The 25,000-nt window shown below is 35.3% G+C and overlaps 1 protein-coding gene across 1 annotated transcript in view; it reads left to right on the top strand.

Annotated features, from left to right (window-relative positions):
- Positions 1 to 286: 286 nt before the first annotated feature.
- The window catches only part of LOC135209811 (nephrin-like), a 67,315-nt gene continuing 42,601 nt past the window's right edge, over positions 287 to 25,000 (top strand). Inside the window, exons 1-7 of the mRNA XM_064242584.1 lie at positions 287 to 385; positions 6,535 to 6,752; positions 15,030 to 15,159; positions 17,712 to 17,857; positions 18,731 to 18,921; positions 21,008 to 21,172; positions 21,386 to 21,499. Coding sequence (XP_064098654.1) covers positions 297 to 385; positions 6,535 to 6,752; positions 15,030 to 15,159; positions 17,712 to 17,857; positions 18,731 to 18,921; positions 21,008 to 21,172; positions 21,386 to 21,499 — 1,053 coding nt within the window. The 5' untranslated portion in view covers positions 287 to 296. The remainder of the gene's footprint in view (positions 386 to 6,534; positions 6,753 to 15,029; positions 15,160 to 17,711; positions 17,858 to 18,730; positions 18,922 to 21,007; positions 21,173 to 21,385; positions 21,500 to 25,000) is intronic.

The following is a 25,000-nucleotide window of genomic DNA, read 5'->3' as shown; positions in this document are numbered from 1 at the left end:
TCGACCTTTGGCCTAAATCCTGTAGTCTATTCTATTCTAATCTTTTTTTGAAAGATTGGCGCCGAGAATCAAGAATATGTAAAAGCGATTTTTACCTCATTCCTTTACGGGTTTGATTGCTTTGTCCATCACACTGTTTCACCCTAAGTATTAACTCGAGGTATATTATTATTATTATTATTATTATTATTATTATTATTATTCGCTTTGTCCATCACACTATTTCACCCTAAGTTTTGCCTCCGGACATATTACTATTATTATTGTTTATGCTGTTTGCAGATGGGCCAGTCTGGATGTCGGTGCCGAGCGGAACCATCGACGTCCATGAAAAAGAGGACCTGTTGGTGACGGCTTCGGCCTCTGCAAATCCTCCGCCAGTTAAGTAAGGTTTTCCTCTGCTTTGTGTGAAATCTGTTGGTGCAGGAATATGTGGAATCCAGGGATCTCACGAGATCTCTAAGGCATTTGTGAAATGACCAATTCGTTTAGGAACATCTGATTCCAGAGGGGTCGTACTAAACACGGTGAAACTGCTTCATTTACACTGTTTTACAGTGCTTAGTACTAGTCCCTGGGGGATCAGATGCACTAAGAGACATTTGATCTCTCACGGGCTAGTACTAAACACGGCGAAACAGTGTAGGTGAACCGCTATTTCACCTAAGCGAATTTGTTATTTCACATAATCCATGATTTCTGTGAAAGCTTTCCGATTGTCGTTATAATTGTGACACACACCACACACACACACACACACACACACATATATATATATATATATATATATATATATATATATATATATATATATATATATATATATGTACTTAGCTAAGTAAAGGACAAGAAGTCGAAAGGCCTTGCAGATTGCCATCATTTCTCTTGCCATCGTGAATGTTGTCTTTATTTATGTATTCATCGCGTCCATTCTTCGTGACCTTACCTTACAGACCTTACATCTTGTCGGGTTGCCCCAGGTCCCTCAGTGTGAGGCACCTCTAATGTCTACCAGAGAGTTGCTAGTACATCTTCCGGTATATTTTGCATCTTGCAATCTTGGATGGTCTGGGATGCAGTTTAGATATTTGTCGAGCTTATTCTTAAACACATCTACGCTCACTCCTGATATATTCCTCAGATGAGCTGGCAACGCATTGAATAGACGCTGCATTATCGATGCTGGTGCGTAGTGGATTAATGTCCTGTGTGCTTTCCTTATTTTTCCTGGTATAGTTTTGGGCACTATTAATCTACCTCTGCTTGCTCTTTCTGATATTTTTAGTTCCATGATATTTTCTGCTATTCCTTCTATCTGTTTCCATGCCTGAATTATCATGTAGCGTCTCTTCTCCTTTTCTAGACTATAATAATTTTAAGAATTGTAGTCTTTCCCAGTAGTCTAGGTCCTTAACTTCTTCTATTCTAGCTGTAAAGGACCTTTGTACACTCTCTATTTGTGCAATATCCTTTTGATAGTGTGGGTACCATATCATATTGCAATATTCAAGTGGACTACGAACATATGTTTTATAAAGCATAATCTGTGTTCAGCTTTTCGTTGTTTTGAAGTGCCGTAACAACATTCCCATTTTTTGCTTTACATTTTTGCCAACAGAGTTGCTATTTGATCATTGCATAACATGTTCCTATTCATCATCACACCAAGGTCTTTAACTGCTTCCTTATTTGTGATGGTCTCATTATTAGTCCCTTATATGCATATAGCTTTCTTTCTCTGTCTCCATAATTTATTGATTCAAATTTATCAGAGTTAAATACCATCCTATTTACCTCTGCCCAACCAATCATATACTTTGTTAAGGTCTCTTTGTAGAGCGTTCCTATCTTCATCACAAGTAATTTCTCTACTATTCTTGTGTCATCTGCCGAAACTACTCACTACCGAATCCTTAACATTATTGTCCTATGTCTCAATCATAATAACAAACAGTATTGCAGCTAACACCGTACCTTGCGGCACACCGGATATAACCTTGGCTTCATCCGATTTCTCGTCGTTTGCAATAACTATCTGTTTTCTGTTGTGTAAAAAATTCTTTTAACCATCTTCCTACTTTATCCACGATATTGTGTTTTCTAATTTTCTTCGCCAATATATTATGGTCTACTTTATCAAAAGCTTTTGCAAAGTCTAAATAAACCACATCTGTTTCATTTCCGCTTTTCATATTTTTGAATATGTTTTTCACGGTGGACTAACAGTTGGGTTTGTGTTTTTACTTTTTCCGGGTACGAAACCATGTTGTCCTTTATTAAACAAATTATTTTTTATTAATGTTTCATAATATTTTTCTTCATTACCCTTTCATACACTTTCATAATATGTGATGTTAGACTCACAGGCCTATAATTACTTGACCTCTAGTCTTGATCCACTTTTGAAAGTAGGGGTAATATATGCTAATTTGTGCTCATCATATATCTTGCCTGTATCTACACTTTGTCTTAATAATATTGCAAGTGGCTTTGCGATAGAATGAACTACTTTCTTTAACAAAATAGCAGGAATTCCATCAGGCCCTGCAGCAGCTCCATTTTTAATTTCATTAATAGCCTGCACAATATCAGCTTCATTAATATCTATTTGTCAGCTAAATATTCCACTATTTTCATCCCTTACTTCTATATCATTATCTTCATTATCTATTCTAGGGGTGAATTCTCTCTTATATCGTTCTGCCAGTATGTTTGCAAATTTCCTTTTTTTCATTCGTTAATCTCCCTTCAATTCTCAGAGGGCCTATTTCTATTCTTCTTTTATTCATCTTCTTCGCTATATGAGTATAATAGTTTGGGGTTGCTTGATATTATAGGGTTTTTCTTCCAAGTCCCGTTTTCATTTTCTTTTGATTGTATAATCTTTTGTTCTGCATTTTCTATCTTACTTTTTTTTTAGTTCTATAACTTTCCATGCATTTTTTTCTTTTGCAAGAACCTTTTTTCCACTTTCTGATTTTCTGGAACAAGATCCTTCTGTCTCTTGGTATGCATGAATGATGTTTACTTTTCTTCTTCGGTATATATTTTTCCACTATTATCTCCAATATTTTATATAATATCTCCGTATTTACCCTTATGTCATCACTTAACGAAAATGTTATCCCAATCTTTGTTTAATTCTTCATTAATTTCTGACCATTTTATATTTTTACTGTAGAAGTTGTATTTTCCATATCCTTCCCACTTTTTCATTTCTTGCTTATCTCTATTTTCACTTGCTTTGGAATGAACTGTTAATTCTATGACATTATGGTCTGAAATACTCGCATTATAAACTATTATTTCTTTAACATAATTCATCTCGTTCACAAATACTAGGTCTAAAGTATTTTCCTTTCTTGTTGGCAGGTGATTTATTTGTTGAATGTTGTATTCTAGTAGCATATCTAATAGCTTTTCAAATTGCCTCTTATCTTCTGCACTACTATTACTCTCCTTTTTTATATGTATAAGTACAACCACAATCTCCCTATTCGTTCTTTCCATTCTACGAAAGGAAAGTTGAAGTCACCAGATAGGAGAATAGTCCAGTCCTTGTGATTTCTACATATATCATCCAATTTTTCAATTATTAAGTCAAACTCTTTTAGTATTAGGAGGTCTATATATTTACTATGTTCATCAATTTTTCAGATTCAAATTCTACCGCTATTAGTTTCACATTCTGAGTTACTATATTTCTCATATATTTTTCCTTGTTTTTTGTCTTTCCCATATATTTGCGGTTCCCCCTTGATTCCTATTTTTTCTATCTGATCTATAAGTTTGGAACCCTTTTATTTGATCATCATTCCCAGTCTCTTGGGAATACCAGTTTTCACTTATATTCATTATATCTATTTTCTTTTCATTTTGGGTGAGTTCTTCTAAGTACTCTATTTTTCTTTTTGAGTTACTCGTAACTAAACCCTGCGCATTCATCACTATGATGGTTTGCGTGTTTTTCTCCTTCATTTAATACTGATAGTAATAAGGATTTTCCATGTCTCTTTCCTGTTCTGGTATGTTGTTCTTTTTTTTCATTTCCAGAATTCTGACATTAAAATCCAACTTTTCCATAATATTTGATCTTCCTTCTCATAATTATTAATTTTGTGTCTGAATCTGCAATTTTCCTCCGTTTCTGCAATATCCTCTTGCATAATAAATACAGTTATTATCTCTTGAGTAGAATTTCGGAGCTGATGCTTTGAAATTTTTTGCTGACACCTCCGCATATCTCATTGGTGGTTTGCTTTTCTCTCTTTTACCTGATATTCTTGATTTCTCTCTTTATTTGTTTCTTTCTTATTTTGGTTTTTGGATTTTATTACTTGGTTTGGTTGGTTTATTATTTGATTATGATTCATGGCTACAGGGTGCATATATTTGCATTTTTTGTCGAACTTACATCCTTTTCCTTCTTTTAGGTTTTTACATATTTGGTTTTGGATGCAGATCTCTGCAATCATCCCCATAATCCATCTAAGTATGCACATTTACCATATATTTTCATAGTTTTTGACATATCTTAGGATGTTTGTAGTAACATCTTTCTCCAAATCTGCAATTCCCTCTTTTCAAAAGGTTGCAGATTTTGTCTTTCTTGTCTATTTTTTTCCTCTTTCCTGTCATTGTATAGATCTGGGTAGAGCCTCTTCGGGATTTGCTTTTCTGTTGTCATATCGTAATTTATTTCTTCGTAGGTATGCTGCTTTATTGCCTCATATGTAGTATCAATGAGTATCTCTAGCATCCATACTTTTATCTTGTTCTTTGTTTTCCTTATTTTTTTCTGTCATTTCATTTTTGTTTACTTTTCTTCCGTTTTCCTCTTCTTCTTTTTCTTCTTCTTCTTCCTCTTCCTCTTCATCCTCAACTATTTGTACATTCAATCTTGATTTAATAACATTGTCTATCCATGATAGACATGTTTGAACAAAAAATTCTTGTATCTTTTCTCAAATCTTGTATTACCTCAGCACACTGTGGATGGGTCGGAATGTTGCATGCAGCACATTTTCTGATTAGGTTTTGTGGATTGACTATGCTATACCAAACCTTACACAGTTTGCATGCTTTTGGCATTCTTTTTCCTAATGCATCATTAGTATATTCACAAGATTCACCTTATTCATTTTCTTTGTCGGAATATGTTGGTTTATGTATATTTTCTTTATGAGTCTCTTGACCACTTGGATTTTATTTGGAACTTCTTCAATTATTTTCAAGATGTTTTCATTAGATTTGTTCCAGTTTGAAGGATTATATCCTTCTAATATATCTATGAATGCTTTTGTATCTTTTTGGTTAGGACTGTTGCTGATTTCATAGATGAGAAATGCCAGTTCCCTTCCTGCTACCTCATCGTATTGCGAATCTGCTAAACACGCCAAATTACGCCACCTTTTCCCGCAGTTGGAACTTACTGCCATCTTGTTCTGATTTATAGTATTACACTTGATAAACTAACTTAGAAGACGCTTTATCCTACTATTTTCACACTAATCTTATCACCGATAGTTCCGAACACTTCTAGATATTTCTCAAATTCTAGTCGTATGTTAAAACGTGATATCTGTTGATTATTGTGACTTCACGGCGGGTAGTCTCACCAAGCAAGATGGCTACTACGAGAGAGAGAGAGAGAGCATCGCTATCGGGTTCCACTCATCATGAAGCAATCATGGTTCAGTTACACATACATACGTGTATACGTATATGTTTGTGTGTGTGCATTTGAGTGTGTATCACAATTAGAAAAACAGTCAGAAAGAATTCACAGAATGTCTAAATAAACAAGAAAAAATGGACCCTTAGGAAAGCCTTGTATCTCAACTTAATCGTTCGAAATGGCATAAAAACGAAGGTCTTATCGAAGGAGGGATTATTTGATTCGTGTCACTTAGTCCCCAGCCATTATCCCTGGATTTGATTTGGATTGTTGGTCTTCCCCAGAACGAGTTATCTGAGACAAATCTGTGTTCATTGAAATTTGGCGTCCTTCTTATGTCTTCATTTTGCCTTTTATTGACGTTCAGTTTCCCCTTAAATTAAGCTCTTATTTCACAGGTGATAACCATATTACAACTAATACACCTTCTACAAGATATTAAGTATATTCCCTATTTTTCTCATAAATTCTATCGTTCCAAAATCAGAATTATGGAAACGACCAACATCAGTTTATTTGGTTGATAATAGCTGCAAGATATGGCAGATCATTTTCTCTTATATTCACAATAAGAAAAAAAACATTACCGTAACAGTAAATTAAGACGCCCCGCGATCGCTGGCTTGACTTAGATTAGCTGCATTTTACTTGCAAGTTTATTCAGCTACTTACAGCCACTGCCATCAGCTTTTTTCGTTGTTTTTTGATTTCAGAAGCACAAAATTCCTTTAAATCTTTTTGAAGTCTTCCATCAGTTATATTTGCCAACTATCAAACATTCCCTCCGGTCACTGAAAAGTTGCTTATTGGAGAGAGCTTCAGGGGGAACTCACAATGGCACTCTCGCACTTCTCCAGGTACAGCTGGTGGCACGGTCCTCTGGAATTGGAGGGCCAAGTGGAGCCGGTCGCTGGAGGAGGAGGAGGGGGAGGAGGAGGAGGAGGAGGAAGAGAGGGCCAACTGGAAGGGCGCCTTGAGATGAGAAGGGTCCATCGCCAGGAGTCCGGAGAATACTCTGTCACTGCCACAAGTCCCAGAGGAACCGTCACCGCTTCCTTCGTCATTAATGTCCTGTGTACGTGAGTTGGTTTTGCCAGAGCTCCTTTCGTTGGTCATCTATTCTCCTTTTTGGGAGAGAGAGAGAGAGAGAGAGAGAGAGAGAGAGAGAGAGAGAGAGAGAGAGCCAATCAGGCGTAAGAACACTGTGGGGAAAAAGAGGTAAGGATAAAAAGTAAAAATAAATATAAAACTAATAATAAAAAAAAGAAAAAGAAAAAACGATAATAATAATGATAATAAACAATTAAATAAAAACAATAAATATAAAAACTTTAGAGAATTAAAAGATGAAAATAAAAATAATGAAATAAGAGAAATGATTAAAACAAAAATAATAGAAATTGAAATACAATTAATAAAAATAAAGATTGACCCTAAGAGATTGACTGCATTATACAGACAGACAGACAGACAGACAGCCAGGCAAAATGAAAAAATAACAATATACGAAATGGGATGCAATGAAGGTGTTCTTTGCAGGTTATTGAGAAACTTGTTTGAACAGTCTGTATAAATAGTAGGTTTTCCAGGATTTCTTCTGATCAAATCGCAAAATGCTTGTGGTGTCTTTCGTTGATTTGTCTGTTTGTGAGGATGGAGATAGAAATGTGGTTAAATTTTATTTGTATTTGCCATATTTTGTTACTTTTTTGTTGTTTGGATACTTTGGAAAACGTAGGATTCCAAACATTGCAAGATGTTGTTGTTGTTGGGAAGGGGGGGTTGGGTTAGGAAAGGTCTATGGAAAAGCCCAAAAACGTCTGAAAAAAGGTGTTTCATGTAGGAGGTAAAGACACAGGAATTTTAGGAAAGGATATTTATGATTTATTTATTAGAATGATTATGTAAAAAAAAAAAAATAATGTGCATGTTAAACATTACAGAATAGTTATTTCTAATAAAATATAGAATATTTATATTAATTTTCGTTGGTGAAACAACGCTCTATTTGACCGTAGATTTTCGCAAACGCCTCAAGTAAGAGGGAGTCAGATCAATCACAACCTTGTTCCTGCTCCAGTATTCTGATAATGAATAATTCTACTGTTAGGTCTCTAACAAATAGCTAGAAAATCCATTTTCTATGTACTATGGTTTTCCAAGAATGAAGACATAACGATATTGCATATTATAAAACTCAAATAAACAAGATTCCAATGCCAAGTCATAAGCTGATTTGGAGTCTCATAATCTGCATCAAAGTCTTTTCCGCTACGAATATAAAAATATACACTGAGTGGGCACAGGCAGACATTTTTCATACATAAGCGCTGAAAACGACATACCATGACACATCTATTTCGTCTGCACCACCACGTCACGTAGTTAAGTATATCTTAGTTTAACCAGACCACTGAGCTGATTAAGATCTCGTAGGGCTGGCCCGATGGATTAGATATTTTTACGTGGACAGGAACCAACTGGTTACCCAGCCACGGGACCTACAGCTTATTGTGGGATCCGAACCACATTATATCGAGAAATGAATTTCTAATCACCAGAAATAAATTCCGCTGATTCACCGTTGGCAGTCGTGACTCGAATACGTCACATAGTGACCCGTCTTTTTTATATCAATAAATTGTAAAGAATCTGTGTTTCATGTGTGTATAGTTAAGTGTTTTTAAATGAAGCACTTGCAAAGCTGGAGGAATGTCCACATAAAACAAGAACTCGACAGAATTAGTCCAGGAGGAAAGCGAATCATTGACAACAGAGCGCCAAGGGAGAGAAGCAGAATGGGGAAGCTTGGGAAATCACAACACGTTCCAACAGGAAGCAGTGTGTGAGGAGGTGGAGAAAGGCAAACAGAAGGCATAAAGCGAACATATGGAGGAATGAAGAAAAATAGAATACAGGCAAACGGAGGAGGACAGAAGGGAACAAGGGAACGTCGTCGGCTGATGGAAGCTCTCATTTTAGCCTTTTGCAAAAGAGAATAGTTGAGATGGCTTTGTCTGAGTATAGCGTGCTGCAAATTGGTCTGTTGATCATCCTTCCTCCAATCATCAAACATACCAATCTGCAGCCACCTAGCCTTAGTAGTTTTTATTTAATTTTATGTTAAAGTTAGCCGTGATCGTGCATCTGGCACCGTTATAGGTGCTACCAACACATGCCCCCATCAGGCAGTGGCTGAGTATTTCATACAGCATTTTATGCTGTACAGAAAACTCGACTGCTCATATTGTCTAAAGTTTAATACATCAACTAAGTTACAGGAAGACTATTATGTTGGGCTAAAAAATCTTCGTGGAAACCAGTTTGATTCAGTAAGACAAACTTGCGCTGGTAATTCTGAACAAAGAAGTGAGAAAATAGTCTCACTCCGTACCAACACTGCCAAGCATGGAAATATACCCATAGGTATCAGTTCCTCGTTGGACAAGTGGTTTACGTGCTCGCCAACCGATCTGGTGGCCCCGAGTTCGATTCCGCTCACTGCCAACGTAGAATCAGAGGAATTTGTTTCTGGTGATTAGAAATTAATTTCTTGATTTAATCTGGTTCGGATGCCACAATAAACTGTAGGTCCCGTTGCTAGGTAATCAATTGGTTCTAGCCACGTCAAAATACCTAATCCTTCGGGTACAAGCCATAGGGAGAGCTGTTTAATCAGCCCAGTCGTTCTGGTTAAACTATGATATACTTAAGTTTTTATCCATAGGTATCAACAATCTAACAACGCATTAAATGACTGACTTCATGACAGAATGATACCATCCCAAACGATTCATGGCATTTAGCCTGGAATGAGCTAAAATACTGAGAAATAATCCAGGTGTTAGCATCACGAATCTGCTAAGATGTTCCTACATGAGATCCCGAAGATACAGCCATGAACACTCACTTTAATTGCTTAGGGAACAAAGGAAAAGTATCCAGAACCCTATTCACTGTTCCCAGTGATGATCTGTCTATCAGCCTTCCAGTTCTGCCCCGTTGCTGTGCAAATGTTTTTATTTTTGGCTTTCGATTGAAAATGTTGAAACACAGATTTCCATATTTGGACAAGAGTTGGACTGAACTCATCCTGGCAGCAGGACAGAAGTGTATGAAATCCAACAGTGAGCAGGACTTTCCCTCAGCCACATAGAAAACTCTGCTACAAAAGGCGGCCAAGAAAAATGAGTTACTGGTTTTCCAGAGGTCTGGAGATTGAAGAACCCCTTCAGCACTCACTGCAAGAAGATGGACATTTATATATTGCGTGAAATAAAAAAAATTAACAATGCAACGTTGAAGTTCACTTCAATAGTGCCAGAGACCAAGACAGAGCATAATGACACAGTAATCGATGAAATAGAGAACACTAATAGACACTTATTTTGTACAGAAACATACTGGTATGAGTGGGAAGGTGGCTAATAATATGATTATCATAAATAATAAATACATCTATCTGTCTCTCCTGACTAAGAATAACAGTACCATAAACAAAACTAGTAGCATATTCAAGCTTGTTTGTTTGTATGGTGTTTTTACGTTGCATAGAACCAGTGGTTATTCAGCAACGGGACCAACTGCTTTACGTGACTTCCGAACCACGTCGAGAGTGAACTTCTATCACCAGAAATACACATATCTCACACCTCAATGGAATGTCCAAGAATCGCACTTGATGCCACCCAGATACTATTTACAGTAGCTTACAACATGCGAATATTCATCATCAGGGTCTATTCGGTAATTTGGGGAGTTTTATTACAATGTTTGGCGTCTCAGGGAGTCGATTGTTTTCAGGATAATTGTCTTTCAAATAAGCATGTTTATATAAGAAAAACTTATCCAATAAACGCGTTCTTCAGCCCTGAAATATGACTAAAACTAATAGTTGTCATCGAATCCCAATATATTAGAACAGAAAGCAATAAATTCATGCGTGACAGCGTGAGCAGGTCGACACAGTCCTTCCCGTAGTCTTGTGAAATACGACCGAGTTTATTGCACTTGAAGAAAACACCTGCAATGTTTTTTCTACCAACATTTCCGATAATATGATTTCTGATTAAAGTCAAGCAGCAAATCATCTTCTAGTAAAAGCAACATGATTTTCACCTCTTTTAACTACAATGGTTGAATGATCTGACTAGAGTTATGCTATAATTTGGGGCTGTTTTTATACATATTATTGTTGGTAACTGACGCTATTATCCTGGTATTACCCACTGATGCTATTTTTCAGTTGAGCCTCATTGCTTCTTTGTCTCTTGATATAGGGTGTCCATAAAATCCCAGTACCATTACAAGTATTTATTGCTCATAATGGTACTGGGACTTTATGGACGCCCTGTATGTTTGTTAAGAGGCTAACATGAGAGTTGCAGGTGGATGCTGACTGAAATATTACAAAAGGTTCGTGATTGGAAAACACTGAATAAATTGTTTGAGGTGAAAGGGAAATGGGGTAACATTTGACCTTCTATGTGGGTCAAAATATGTTGGCCATTGTTTTCATTGTTTTGACATGTATGCGATAGATCCGTATTTGATGTCGTTACTCCGCTAATGAAACAGAAGTGCAAATTTGGTAATTGGTATTTGGCATGAATTGGCTGGACGTTCAACGACTTTGTCTATTTGTCCTTGAAATATGATTGGTTTCGTTTTACTAGTTATGATCAACTAACTTCCGACCATTGATTTGTGTATTATATTATGCTCAGAACTTTGTCGAATAATGCAATGGATATTTATGAAAGATTTCTTATTACACAGTGACGTCATAGTCAGTGTTAAGGTCTAGGTCATACCTACGTTAACGTCAACGTCAAACATTGGAACTTAAAACTGGGCCCTCACCTTTGAACTAAGAGAGACAGATCAATTATGATGCCTCTTCGAAGAGTGAAATCATGGTCAATGTAAAGTTCATACTTATAAGTCGAAGGTGAAATAAGATTTTAAGGTAAAGGAGATAGAGTGGTAAATTCGAAATTTGAGATGAGGGTTTCGTTCATTTGGTGTAGATGTTTGTCCTTTGGTGGCAGGAGTTTGCAATAAGGTTTGGTCCTTCGTTGTTGGTAAACTAGCAGGTTTAGACTTGGGGAGTGAGATCACTCGTCTTCTGAATCTTGCCCTCTCTGGATGTTCTGGCTGAGATGAAATGGCCAAATTTGAGAGATCCAAGGATGTTACCTAATAGTGAGCTTTTATATCTATATATATATATATATATATATATATATATATATATATATATATATATATATATATATATATATATATATATATATATATATATATATATATATATATATATATATATATATATATATATATATAATATATATATATATATATATATATATACACATACACACACACACACATATATATATATATATATATATATAGTTATTTGTATGTATATGCAATGATGATATATATATATATATATATATATATATATATATATATATTATATATATATATATATATATATATATATATATATCATATAGGTATAATATTCAAGAGCACCCAGTTTTTACTTATATATACGTATATATATATATATATATATATATATATATATATATATATATATATATATATATATATATATATATATAATATATATACTTATATATACCGTATATAATATACATACATGTACATATATATGGTGTATCTTTTTCAGGATAAATCTAGTGATTTTTGGCCAAACTGTAAATCATTTCCAGACATTATATAACGAAAATGTTCCCAGGAACTCACAAAAAAAAAAAAAAACGACGAGAGACAATATGGCCGACGCGCGTCCTACGAAGGCATCAATAAGTAAAATGTTATTCTCTATGACGTATTGTTGGTGGCTTCAGATGCTTGAAAACTATTGAGCTGATTCTCTTTTGGAACTCCGGAAGTGTCATTAATCTCCAACCAAAGCCAGCGTCAATCCGCAAGGTTGAAACAGGGGCCAATTATTAGTACTGTAGGATCAATTGCTTATAAACTATCTAAATATCTTAATAAATTGTTATCCCGCTACTAGAACTGTATCTAATTCACAGATCCGGAATTCTCTTGATCTTGTGGAAAAATTAAATAAACATTGTACTAAACCCTAGTGATATCTTTGTCTGTTTTGATTTAGTTCCTTGTTTACAAAAGTCCTATTGACTCTGTGCTAGAATATTTAAGTAATGAACTTGTATTGCATGTATTGCTTATGTCCGTTAGTCACATAATTTCCTTGATTAAGCTGTGTATTTGTGATTGTAGATTCCTTTTTAATGGAGAATATTACCAACAAATATTTGGTATGGCCATGGGTAACCCTTTATCACCTCTCCTTTCAAACTTATATATGGAATTTTTTGAAAGACAACATCTCCCGAATATCACACTTGTCCCCTTAAAATGGTACAGATATGTAGATGACATCTTTGTAGTCTTACCTGTTGATATCGATATAAATGATATATTGTCTAAATTGAATAATTTATTGCCATCCATAAAATTCACTGTTGAAATTGAAAATAACAATGTCATCCCTTTCCTAGATGTATTAATACATAGAGAATCTTTCCAATGTAAATTCAGTATATATAGAAAACCCACAAATAATTTTACATGTGTAAATTTTTTATTCTGGTCACCATCTTAATATTAAAATTTCAATTTTTCCTCTATGTACCTACGTGCTTTGCGTATCACGAGTCAACAATATCTTGACCAAGAAATAGAATATATAAAAATGATAGGAAATGATCTCTGCTACCCACCTCATATAATTGATTTATGTTATCAAAAAGCTCACAAAAAAGTTTTAGTAGTTGTTCAGTATAAAAAAGAAATGCCTAAAAATGTACTTAGCTTGCCTTACTTCCGTTAATTTGAAACCATAAAATCAATATTTAAATCGTTTAATGTTAATGTAGTGTTCTCTTATAACAATACCATTAAAGATATGCTAATTAAGAATAGTCCTGTAACAAATAACATCATCATTTACAAAATTCCTTGTAAGGATACCCATCGTTTTACGTTGGTCAGTCCAGTAAAAATTTATGTGTTTGGATTAAGCAGCTATGTATTCAGTTAGAACAAGCCAGACTTCAAATGCACTTTTTGTCCATCTGAGTGAAAAAATCTCATTGTATTAACTGGGGTGATCACCTCTGTAATTGCTAGGTCTAATGACTATGTTTTTCAAGAAATTTACTGGAATCAGCAATTATACAAATCACTAATAAAAACAACCTAAAATCTTAGTCTGGGATTGTACCATTTGGTTGGCCTCGTATATTTTGTAAGATGTTTATGAAGGACCTTAAAATAAATGAACTGCTAATTAATTAGTCCCATTTTGTGTATAAGTTATTTATTTCTCTCTCTCTCTCTCTCTCTCTCTCTCGCTCGATATATTTATATTCATATTCGTCTTTTCATTAATAATTTTTGGGGGGAATATTTTTGTAAATTCATGGTAATAAGTTGTATATGCCTCCTTCTTTTTTCAAAATATATTGTTTTCTGGATGAATCATCTGTTGAACACGTGCGTGATCCTCCAAGGTGTGGCTGCCTAAAAAATCGCGTATCCTGCCCTCAGGCGTTTCCTTGTTTCTGTAAAGGGAAATCGACCTTATTGTTCATCTTGTAATGTCAGTTTGGATATTAAGCCTACTTTGACTATGTTTTTCCTCTGTACCATAAATTGATGCCTGAGTAAAGGGTCCCGCACTAGGCCGAAAAATGCTTGGCTATTAGATATAAACTATCTATATATATATATATTATATATAATATATATATTATATATATATATAATATATATTATCTATTTGTATCTATATATATATATATATATATATATATATATAATATATATATATATGTATATAAATATATATAATATATTTATATTTAAAATATATATATATATAATATATATATATATATATATATATATATATATATAGATATATATATATTATAAATATATAATATATATCTATATATATTGTTATATATATATCTATATATATATATATATATATATATATATATATATATATATATATATATCTATAATATATATTAGTATATATATATATATATGATTAATATGTAATTCTTAGCAGAGAGAGAGAGAGAGAGAGAGAGAGAGAGAGAGAGAGAGAGAGAGAGACGGCCCTCATTTCCCAGTATGTTAGTTTCTGAGCAGAAATGTTGTCCATTTCCCACCTTGTCCGGCTGTGCTCCTTCCTTCAAGCCAAGTGGCAGCCTTTTCCTTCCCAATCAGAGCAGCATCAGTCGTGTCAGATCTTGTCTTTCGAACTCAGATGGTCCTGAAAACATCGTGACATCCAAACGGGTGACGGTGGATGAGGGTGGCTCAGCTTCCGTCCTCTGTACAGCAGTTGGCAATCCTACACCGAACGTGACCTGGGTCAGACAGGAGGATAACAGCAGGTAGGCAATCAGGTCAATGTCCTCAATGCTGAATAAACATTTCCCTGTATGTATAGTTAGGTACACAGCTGACTAATAAATCAGGTAACCATAAAAACGATACATTCTGTTCTACACTACCACTAATCTCCTTAAATCCACGGTAGAAAGGTAAGTGAAACAGGGACTTGGAACAAGTATTTTCGCAGTATATTCTACATTTTCAAGTTCACACTGATATACTACGAAAGTGCTTCTTCCAAGTCCCTGTTTCACTTACTTTTCTACCGTGGATTTCAGAATATTCCCAAGTACTATGTGTTCCATCATGCTACATTGGATAGGACTACCATTAATAAATGAATCCAGAGGAAGAGGTTTTTTACCTTGATTTACGAATAATCTAACGCCATTTCTTCAAAACTGGACTCAACAAAATTCTGCCGCTGTAAAGAGCAAATTACCCAACCTATCTTCAGACCCTGACCATTACTGAGAAGAGGCAGATAAGAGAATTTTCCTGATTTCAATCTAATCATTTGTTGTCTGTAATGTTCTCAAATCAGGATTGCAGGGTGCTCCTATCCCAATTTGAAGTCAATGTCTTTTATTGAATTTTGCTTTCATATTCACACTTTCGTAAGGAAGGACACTATGTTTGTGTATGAAGGACTATACGAATCTAAAAACCGTAATTTGCAATGAAATTATTTCTTAGACTATTCAAATATCCTCATTTCTATGGACATAAGACTATGGGAAAGAAGTGTGAGCGTCATGCTACATCTGCCTTACGAATCAGTTTTCATTCTTCAACCGAAAGGCTTCTTTCTGTCGAAAGTCTTTTCAGTCTCATTCTGTTCAAACTGAAAAGTTTAGTTCGCACAGAATGAAGGATCGAAGAGATGTTTGTTTGTCTGGTGTTTTTACGTTGCATGGAACCAGTGGTTATTCAGCAACGGGACCAACGGCTTTTCGTGACTTCCGAACCACGTCGAGAGTGAACTTCCATCACCAGAAATACACATCTCTCACCCCTCAATGGAATGCCCGAGATTCGAACTCGAGGCCACAGAGGTGGCAGACCAAGACCAAACCGACCACGCCACTGAGGCGCCCAGTGCCCCAATGAAATAGCAGTAACGATCCCCGGAAGCCGAGAGACAGAAGCCGAAATCTGAGCTGGAGAGCCAATTCAGGTGCAAATCCGGTTTGATCTTACAATATCCGCTCGCTCGCATATGAAACGGAGGAAGCTTTAGCCTCGACGGCATCAAATATTCGCGTCATTTTGATGCAATTTGACGTCCAGAAGATGAAATGAAATATTCAGTCTCGTTTGGGCGCTGAGTGACCTCTCCTGAATAAAGAAGGAAGGGCAGCGGTTTCCTCTTTAGCGGTGATTGAGAGGAAGAGAAGCCGTGACTGAAATGCAACAGGCCGAGAAATAATGGTAAAAAGTCCTGATAAATGATCCGTAATCAACCATAAGTGTTATGTTAGCGATTTTATAAAACGATATATCAAAGTCAAAACGCCCTCATTAGATAAATGTACTTTATAGCCTGACATAAAAATGGATTTTAAAGAAAAACAAACGTTTAGATAAAGATTTTGTAAAATAATTTCACCATCGTGAACATATCAGATGGAAAACCTCATAGAGGAAAGAGTCACTTTGTTAGACGTTTCTGACATTTTTAACCGCTCTCAACTAACGAGAGAACTGTTCTTCATAGATTTAATGCTTTGATAGACTCCCTTTCCTTAAAATGAAACCACAACTTTATATATTAATGATGACAAATGCCGATTTACTATAGTGACATCTAAAAAATTATTCTTTTTCTGGAAATACAAATTTCAGCTTATAACTTTCAACTTTTCCAAATAACACGTAGCCAAAGATTTTCTGGTGTTTGCAATCACATTCTCAAATCCCTGAATTTTAGTAATGACTCCTTGATTCCAGTTTTGACTTTTTGTTGTTTATTTTCCACCGTGCAAAACCAGAATACCTCCGGTAGAAATTTTGCTGTCCAATTAATCGTATTAATCAAAATATCGATAACAGATGGTATTGACAGCGACTGGTTTTTTGGCACGAAAAAAAAAAGTATTAAAACAAAGGCTTCCTCTATCTGGCAATAAATTCGAGTTCACCCCATGACGTAATCATTTATACGCGAAAAAGTAGACCATGTAAAACTTGTGAAATATATGACACAATGCTGTTTGAAATAAGGAAAATATATAAAACAACGCTCTTTGAACCAAACAAAAACTTCTTTCAGTTTTCTTCTGAAGATGGAAAAAGAAACCCACAAGATAACCGAGTATAACTTGTTTACTTGTAAGCATTTACATGGCATTGACACTCGAGTGGGCCTGAAAGCACTCGAGTGTTAATACATTGTAAATACTTACAAGTAAACAAGTTATACTCGGCAATCTTGTGGGCTTCTTTTTCCACAATGCTCTTTATGGTTGCCCTGTGTTATGACCTAAGTCCGCCATTTGTTGAGAAGCAGGAGACTTTATGTAACCCCAGAGGATTTCGTGATGTCTTGCAGCAACTCCGAGGTTCTCTCTTGGGGCATCGGCGAAGCCAGACTCTCGATCGAGGGGGCGACCAGAGCAGACACGGGATTCTACCTGTGCCTCGCCTCCAACGTCGTCTCCAGGGCGGAGCCCGTTCGCGCGGCCGTCGTCGTGACTCGTAAGTAATGTTTCTCTTCTTAAACTCTTCTTTATTAACTAATTAACATGAGTGGTTCTCAGTTGATGGTATTAAGCTAAATTCTGTTTTATCCACTGATTAACACGAATGGTTCTCAGTTAATAGAAATAAGCTGCTCTTCTGCATCCGCTAATTAACACGAGTGGTTCTCAGTCAATGACAATAAGCTAAACTCTTGTTTATCCACTGATTAACACGAATGGTTCTCAGATGATGGCAATAAACATTTTGGTTAGGTGTGAAGTGACGTTAAGTGTTCAATCTCAGTTACCTAGCCTTATTTCCATCCTGATATTTATGTTTTCCCATTTTCCAAAGGTATTCATTCTAACCAGATACACGAAATGACGGTCCATTGGCAAGGTGATTAGTAATTTGAGTAGTGTGTTTTTACCGATGTAGGTATTGTTGCTTTGGTACCGTAGCTTTAAAATATCTTTCCTTTGCCAACTAAAATACAACGCATTTTGTAATGGAGGAGTTGATTGGCTACTCGGGACTAATGTGAATTCGTATGTTCGCATTTTCTTTAATGTTACCTTTCACTCATTTGCTTACAAAACTGGCATTCTTTCTATTACATACCTTATGGATGCATCATCATCTATCTGTATTTATAATATATCATCGAATTCAAGACAGTGAAACACTGTGTACCTCCTTCCATCTGGGCAATTTTGTTTTTGTTGTCGGAGAGAGAAATAAGTGTCCCTCATTATTTTTACGTATTCGTCAAATGTCTGTGAATTCGTCATCCATTACAACAAATTTGAGCACCATTGCACAAGTCCGTCTTTTCTCTCGAGTCTAAAAGTCATCCACTCAGTTTTATCCTTCCTTCTCTTTCTGCAGAAACTCCAGAGGTTCCCGACGAAGTGGAAGAAGGCGCAGAAGAGTCCTACCTGAGTCACTGGGCTCACTTGGGGGGGACGGCCCGCCTGGAGTGTAGCGTGAAAGCCGCCCCTTCGCCCACTTTCAAGTGGACCATCAACGAGGACCGAGTTCTGCTAAATGACCGGAAGTATTTCATAAGGGTGCCTGAGGTGAGAGGGGCTCCTCCTCCTCCTCCTCCTCCTCCTCCTTTCATTCGTTTTACCTGGGCGTTTTTGCATTTCGTGACGGGATATATACTCTGTTTTTTTCATCTGTCCATCCGCCTGTGGTGGTTGCGCATGGTAACACTGAGTCCCGGGCTTTAAATAGTTACGCTATGTGAAAGTTTTAGGTAAATATAAGGATATCTGGGTGTACATTTTCAACTGCAAAGTGTTTTATGAATTCACTGTAAGCGAATTACACCGTTAATATTCGAAATATGGATTATTATTTAAAACCCCGGGACCAGTGGTTACCATGAGCAAAATACAAAACCACAGGCTGGATGGAACGATGAAAAAAAAAAAAAAAAAAAAAAAAAAACAGAGTCATAGGTCTTATTTTGGTCGCTGAAAACAGAGCTGAAGTAAAGGTTGCTGTGTAGAGGATAGAAATGAGCCAAAAAAGGCCAAGTTGCTGGGGTGGGCCCCCCTATGGTGAGGTCATTCAACGCTACTAGGAAAATTTTGACAGAGCAAAAGGTTTTTGGAAAAGGGTGGTAACAGGTAGGAAAACCTCTCATTAACCGTAAATGGGAAAGGCAATGGTTTGTTAAGAGAGAAGTGAAAAGAATGTAAGGTTGGGGAAGAAATTGGAATATGAAACGGCGGTACAGTAAAAATAATGAAAAAAGAGAATAAACAGCATAAAATATGTTTAAGAAATACACAGGTAAACTGAAATTTTTGCTCATGTCAGTGTAACCAATCATACGTTCAACTTGGTTTGTTGATCATCCACCCTCCAATCATCAAACATACCAAACTGCAGCCCTCTAGCCTTAGTATTGTCTATTTCTGGGGAAGGGCAAAAACATAAATTATTCTTATAATGCACTGGAAAGAAACTTCACTAAGTAGTTTAATAAAAGAAAATTTCTGTATAAAACTGATCCTTTACTTTAAAAAGAGCAAAGCTGTCTAATGTTTAAAAGCGTTCTTGAAAGACGGGGAAAAGGAAACGGGGTTAGCCGAATATTTGTAAAATTCGACCTGTCACTCAAAAGGGAGGAAGAAATCCTCCTATGAATCTTTGTCAGGTGGAAATACTTGGTTTCCAGCCGTTTGTATGTTCGTATGTACCTACTGTCCGGTTAGTATATGTGTTATGATTTTCCACCACCCTATATCAGTCCTCTGAAGATGGTTTAGTTAGCAATATAGGAAACACCGGTCGGATTTACAACCGTTTCTCATTTTGTCCCGATGGTAAACAATACAAAAAATTACTTGTAAGAGTAATTATAAGTATATAAGTATATATATATATATATATATATATATATATATATCTATATATATATATATATATATATATATATAAATCCTTTAATATCCAATTCGATCTACCTCGGAAATAATATATTTTAATTTATGTTAACCGAGGTTAAATTTTTTATTTGATAATAATATTGTACTCTCGTGGATTCGAACCAGCGCACAGAGGAGAAATCAGGACTTCAGTGCACTGGGTTCGAATCCAAGAGACGACGAAATTATTATGAACTAAAGATATATTATTTCCGGGGTAGAACAAATTGGATGTTAAAGGACATTTGTAGCACAATCCAGGTATATGACGTTTATAAAAAATTTCATATATATCTATATATAACTATTGTTCATAATATCTATCTATATATATATGTATATATATATATATATATATATATATATATATATATATATATATATATTTATATTATATATATATAATATATATATTATAATCTGGTTATATATATGCATATACATTTGCAGGTATCCAGGGAAAAGCACAATACAATTAGGTGTTTGTTCCCAAGAGCAACGTTTTGCAAGTTCATTGTTTCATCTTCATGGCCGAAAAAAGTATCCAGCTAATTGACTAAACGATAATCATGCATAAAAACATTTAGTAAATTACTAAATTAAACCTTTAGAATAGTAACTCATTCGAAGTAACAAAACATCATATTTCAACGGATGTCTGTCATCTTACAATGGAATGCCCAACAGCCATATTGAATTATGTATTCAATGGGTCGCTTTGCAGCTAATTGACGGTTTGGTGGCCTGGTCGTCTGTCCTGGAGATCAAGAACGTTTCGCTGAAGGACTACACCACTTACACCTGTGTCGCCACCAATTCCAGAGGATCCTACGCTGTGAATTACACTCTTGGCTCACCCCTGCCCCCGAATCCACCTCAGTATCTCAATGTAAGTGCTTATATATGTATTCATATAATGCATATATATTATATATATACACTCACACACACACACACATATATACATATACGCACAGTATACCCTTTCTTGTTTTAACATGACTGTGGATGGAGTTCCAGACAAGTGATAAATTTATAGTAAGTAAATATGGTTACGAAAGAGTAATTAAATAATATGTGAACTTTGCTGTCTTCCTAACAGGTCACGACAGTCACAGGTAGTACGGCCTACCTCTCGTGGGTGCCCCCGGGTGGGGGGACACCCCCTGCGGGCTACACCCTTCTCTATCGGCCTAAGAACGGAGGAAAGTACACGGTGAGTGTCGGTGGTTTTTGGAAACACGGGTCTGTTCATTACGTCATCAGCGCTTCCCTATAGACTAATTCACACAGATTATATATACATACACACACACACACACACACACACACACAACACACATATATATATATATATATATATATATATATATATATATATATATATATATATATACGTGTGTGTGTGTGTGTGTGTGTGTGTGAATCTGTATCACTTCACCGTGATTCATATACATTCATTAAGCTAGAAATATCTTTTTTTTATCCAATTCGCTCTACCACGATATCAATATTTTTTTTTCATATATGTTAAAACCGAAGGGGAATGTTATATTTGATGATAATAATTTCGTCCTCTCGTGGATTCGAACCAGCGGACACAGGTGAAATCAGGTACAGCGAATTGGATAATAAAGGACATTTGTAGCTTAGTGCATATATACATACACATGTATGTATGTATGTATGTATGTATGTATGTATGTATGTATGTATATGCATACGTATAAATCCCCATCACTTTCCCTCGCGTCAGGTTTCCACCTGACATGACTTGATGGACGGAATGAATTGCGGGTCTCAAGTGCAGAATGCAAAGGGCAAATCCGAAGAAGTCCCCAGCGTGACGAAGGGCGGATAGTGATAATTAATGAGAGAGGAAAAACACCTCATTAGGCGCTTGCTGGTTTCCAATGAGTGTGGTCAACTTAATTTGGGATATTAATGGCCGGATATTTTTCAAGTTCGGTGTTTTGATTCGTTTTTAATGGATTAACTCATTGAGCAGAAAATTTGATTAAAGATTTGATCGCAGCTGTGTTGGAGTAACTCATGAGTTCCTGACTTTATGCTATTTGTGAAAAGTTGACGCATTGCAGAGTTTAATGCTTGATGTACTTGATGTAGTACTACATTTCAGGAGGCAGTTCTTTTCATTGACCAACATTTGTTAATCATGTTTATGTCACCGTAGTCTGATTTCTACTTTCTCGCGATTGGGAAGTCTTACTAAGTGCGTCTAGATTATCGATGGCGACAGTTTTTTGGGTCATGTGGATTGTTTTCTCTTTATTACCAATTCTTGATAAAATGGTCGTTTTAACATTAGTCTAAGACTGCTTCACGATGATGTAAATGGTTGTCCGTGATTTCAGAATAAGTGTCAAACTCTGGAAAGACAGTGTCACAAATTGTTAGGTTGTGGGACAGACCAAAATTGATTAAAAGCTATTCCGATCCCTTAACAAGTATTTGTGAATACTGTGACGAAGTGCCAAGTATCTGGTTACTACACTGACCAATCATAAAATAGTTACCTCCCAACAGCCAGATACCTGAACCTTCATCCCAGATAAAATACGACTGAATACCCTAAAGGCAACAGTGATCCCTTAAACAACTTATAAATCAGACTAAGTTCATTAAAACAGGTGTGAGGTATTCTTCTTTGTAATTAAATTAATTAAAGGGCATCACTCCATCAACAACTTTAAAAGTTTAAGTATTTCCCTGGTTCTAACTCACTTCAATTAAATTGAAGGAAAACAGATCAATTACCACTCTATATTTCTATCTAAACCAAATTAAATATACTGGTGAAAAATAAGAAAACACTCATAAAAGTTTTGAATACAAACATTCATTTTTAAGCTCAAAATCTATAAGTGAAATTCACAATCTCAGAGAAATTTACTATTACTTGAAAACAACACAAAGTTTAGTTAATTCTGGAATTAATTATTAAGTAAGATTAAATCAAAACTAATTTTTCACTAAAATTAAGAAATTAAATTATTCAAGGAAAATTCAAAGTGTTAAGTAACAATCAAAATTTGAAAATTAACTCACAAGTGTTAAACAACAATAAAACTTGAAAAGAATTCTAAGTAAATGCAAAGTAATTCTCAAGTGTTAAACTCAATTAAATTTGCAATGAGTAAATAATCAAACAGTGAATGTAATGTAAACACAGAAAAATGTGGAAAATATCAAGATTGCAAAAACACTAATACAGCATTAAGCACACAGAATACATATATAAGTAAACACTTAAATAAGAAAAATGGATACATGAAAAAAAATCACCAACACCAAAATGTGAAAAAATGGCAAAGGTTTCCCCTGGAATAACCTAAGACCTTTCAGTATTTTCAGTACTTTTTATGTTTAAGTATAGTGTACTGAACTTACTAAAAATCTCTCGCCTTCTAATACCAATTTTAGAAGGCCTTTCTCGAAGTCCCCAATAAGCACTCACACACGAGGCGCCTGTTACACACTTTCACAACGTTTGTTCAGATTCCACAATTAAACACTGAGAATTAAATAAAGATATAAGTTACGAAGGACCATAAAAAAATCCTTACGTTAATGTGAAACCAAAATTCTCTCACACGAGAGAGAGAGAGAGAGAGAGAGAGAGAGAGAGAGAGAGAGAGAGAGAGAGAGAGAGAAAGACGCGAATGGTCTCTGATATCGGAATAAACAAAAATTGATCTCGTTGTATGGAAACGTTAGAGTGGACCTCGTCTAAATATGCTGGGCAAAAAATTTTGGGAACGAGACAGATATTATCTTAAAAATTCTCTTTCAAAACATTAAATAGAGAGAAAGTGGGATTATAATCATAGATAATATTTATTATTACGTGATTTAAGACAATAAAAGTCTCTGAGAATAAAAGATATGATTATAGAATTTTCTCGAATGAAGTAAATGTCATCATATCCGTAAGTGACGTCACAAATCTTTCCATTTCATGTTCTCTTTTGGCAAATAGAGAGATATGAGTTAATTTGTCAGCAATATTAAATAATTAAATAACAAAAGAATCTATATTTTCTTAAATGAAATGAATGGTATCGTAAGCTAAACTTCTATAACCTTCTAACATGACGTAACTTCACAGAAAAATGGTGAAATCTTCACGTACTTTCTCGACAAAAACACACATGTCCGAAACAAGTCATGCGAGTTGTATGATTGACAGGATTCTAAAACAAAATGGAGAACTCGAGCTCCTCTTATCTCTTGTGATGACAGCAATTTCCTGCTTCGAACGGATAATGCTAATTTCTCTCTCTCTCTTTTCACATTCTACGTTATTCTTAACTTCAAATGATATTTTTGTGAATTCTGAACATACATTATTAGAACATACTGATACTAAACAAACTAATGCTGAGTCTGAAAACTTACAACACTTTTACAATATTCCATAGTTACTGAAGTGAAGGTTATGCACTGCGGAAGAGCAACAGCATAAAAGAATCAGAAAAACAGCCCGGTTGAGGACGACCAATGATGATATGAAACTCAGTGAAGATCTGTAAGATGTCATGAGACACTGCTAAGAATAAGCAGAGTTTGTTTCAAACTGAAGTGGTTTCTTTTTTTACAAAAATCATCTCACGAGAAGTCCGAGAAGGAAAAATGAGTTTCTGTAGTGGAGGGCTGTGGAGAGTGTCATCATAACGTGACTAGAAGATTTCTCTGG

Source organism: Macrobrachium nipponense, chromosome 38 (genome assembly GCF_015104395.2).
Source record: "Macrobrachium nipponense isolate FS-2020 chromosome 38, ASM1510439v2, whole genome shotgun sequence".
NCBI lineage: Eukaryota > Metazoa > Arthropoda > Malacostraca > Decapoda > Palaemonidae > Macrobrachium > Macrobrachium nipponense.
Note: the sequence above shows the minus strand (reverse complement) of the source record. Positions and strands in the feature narration are given on the sequence as shown.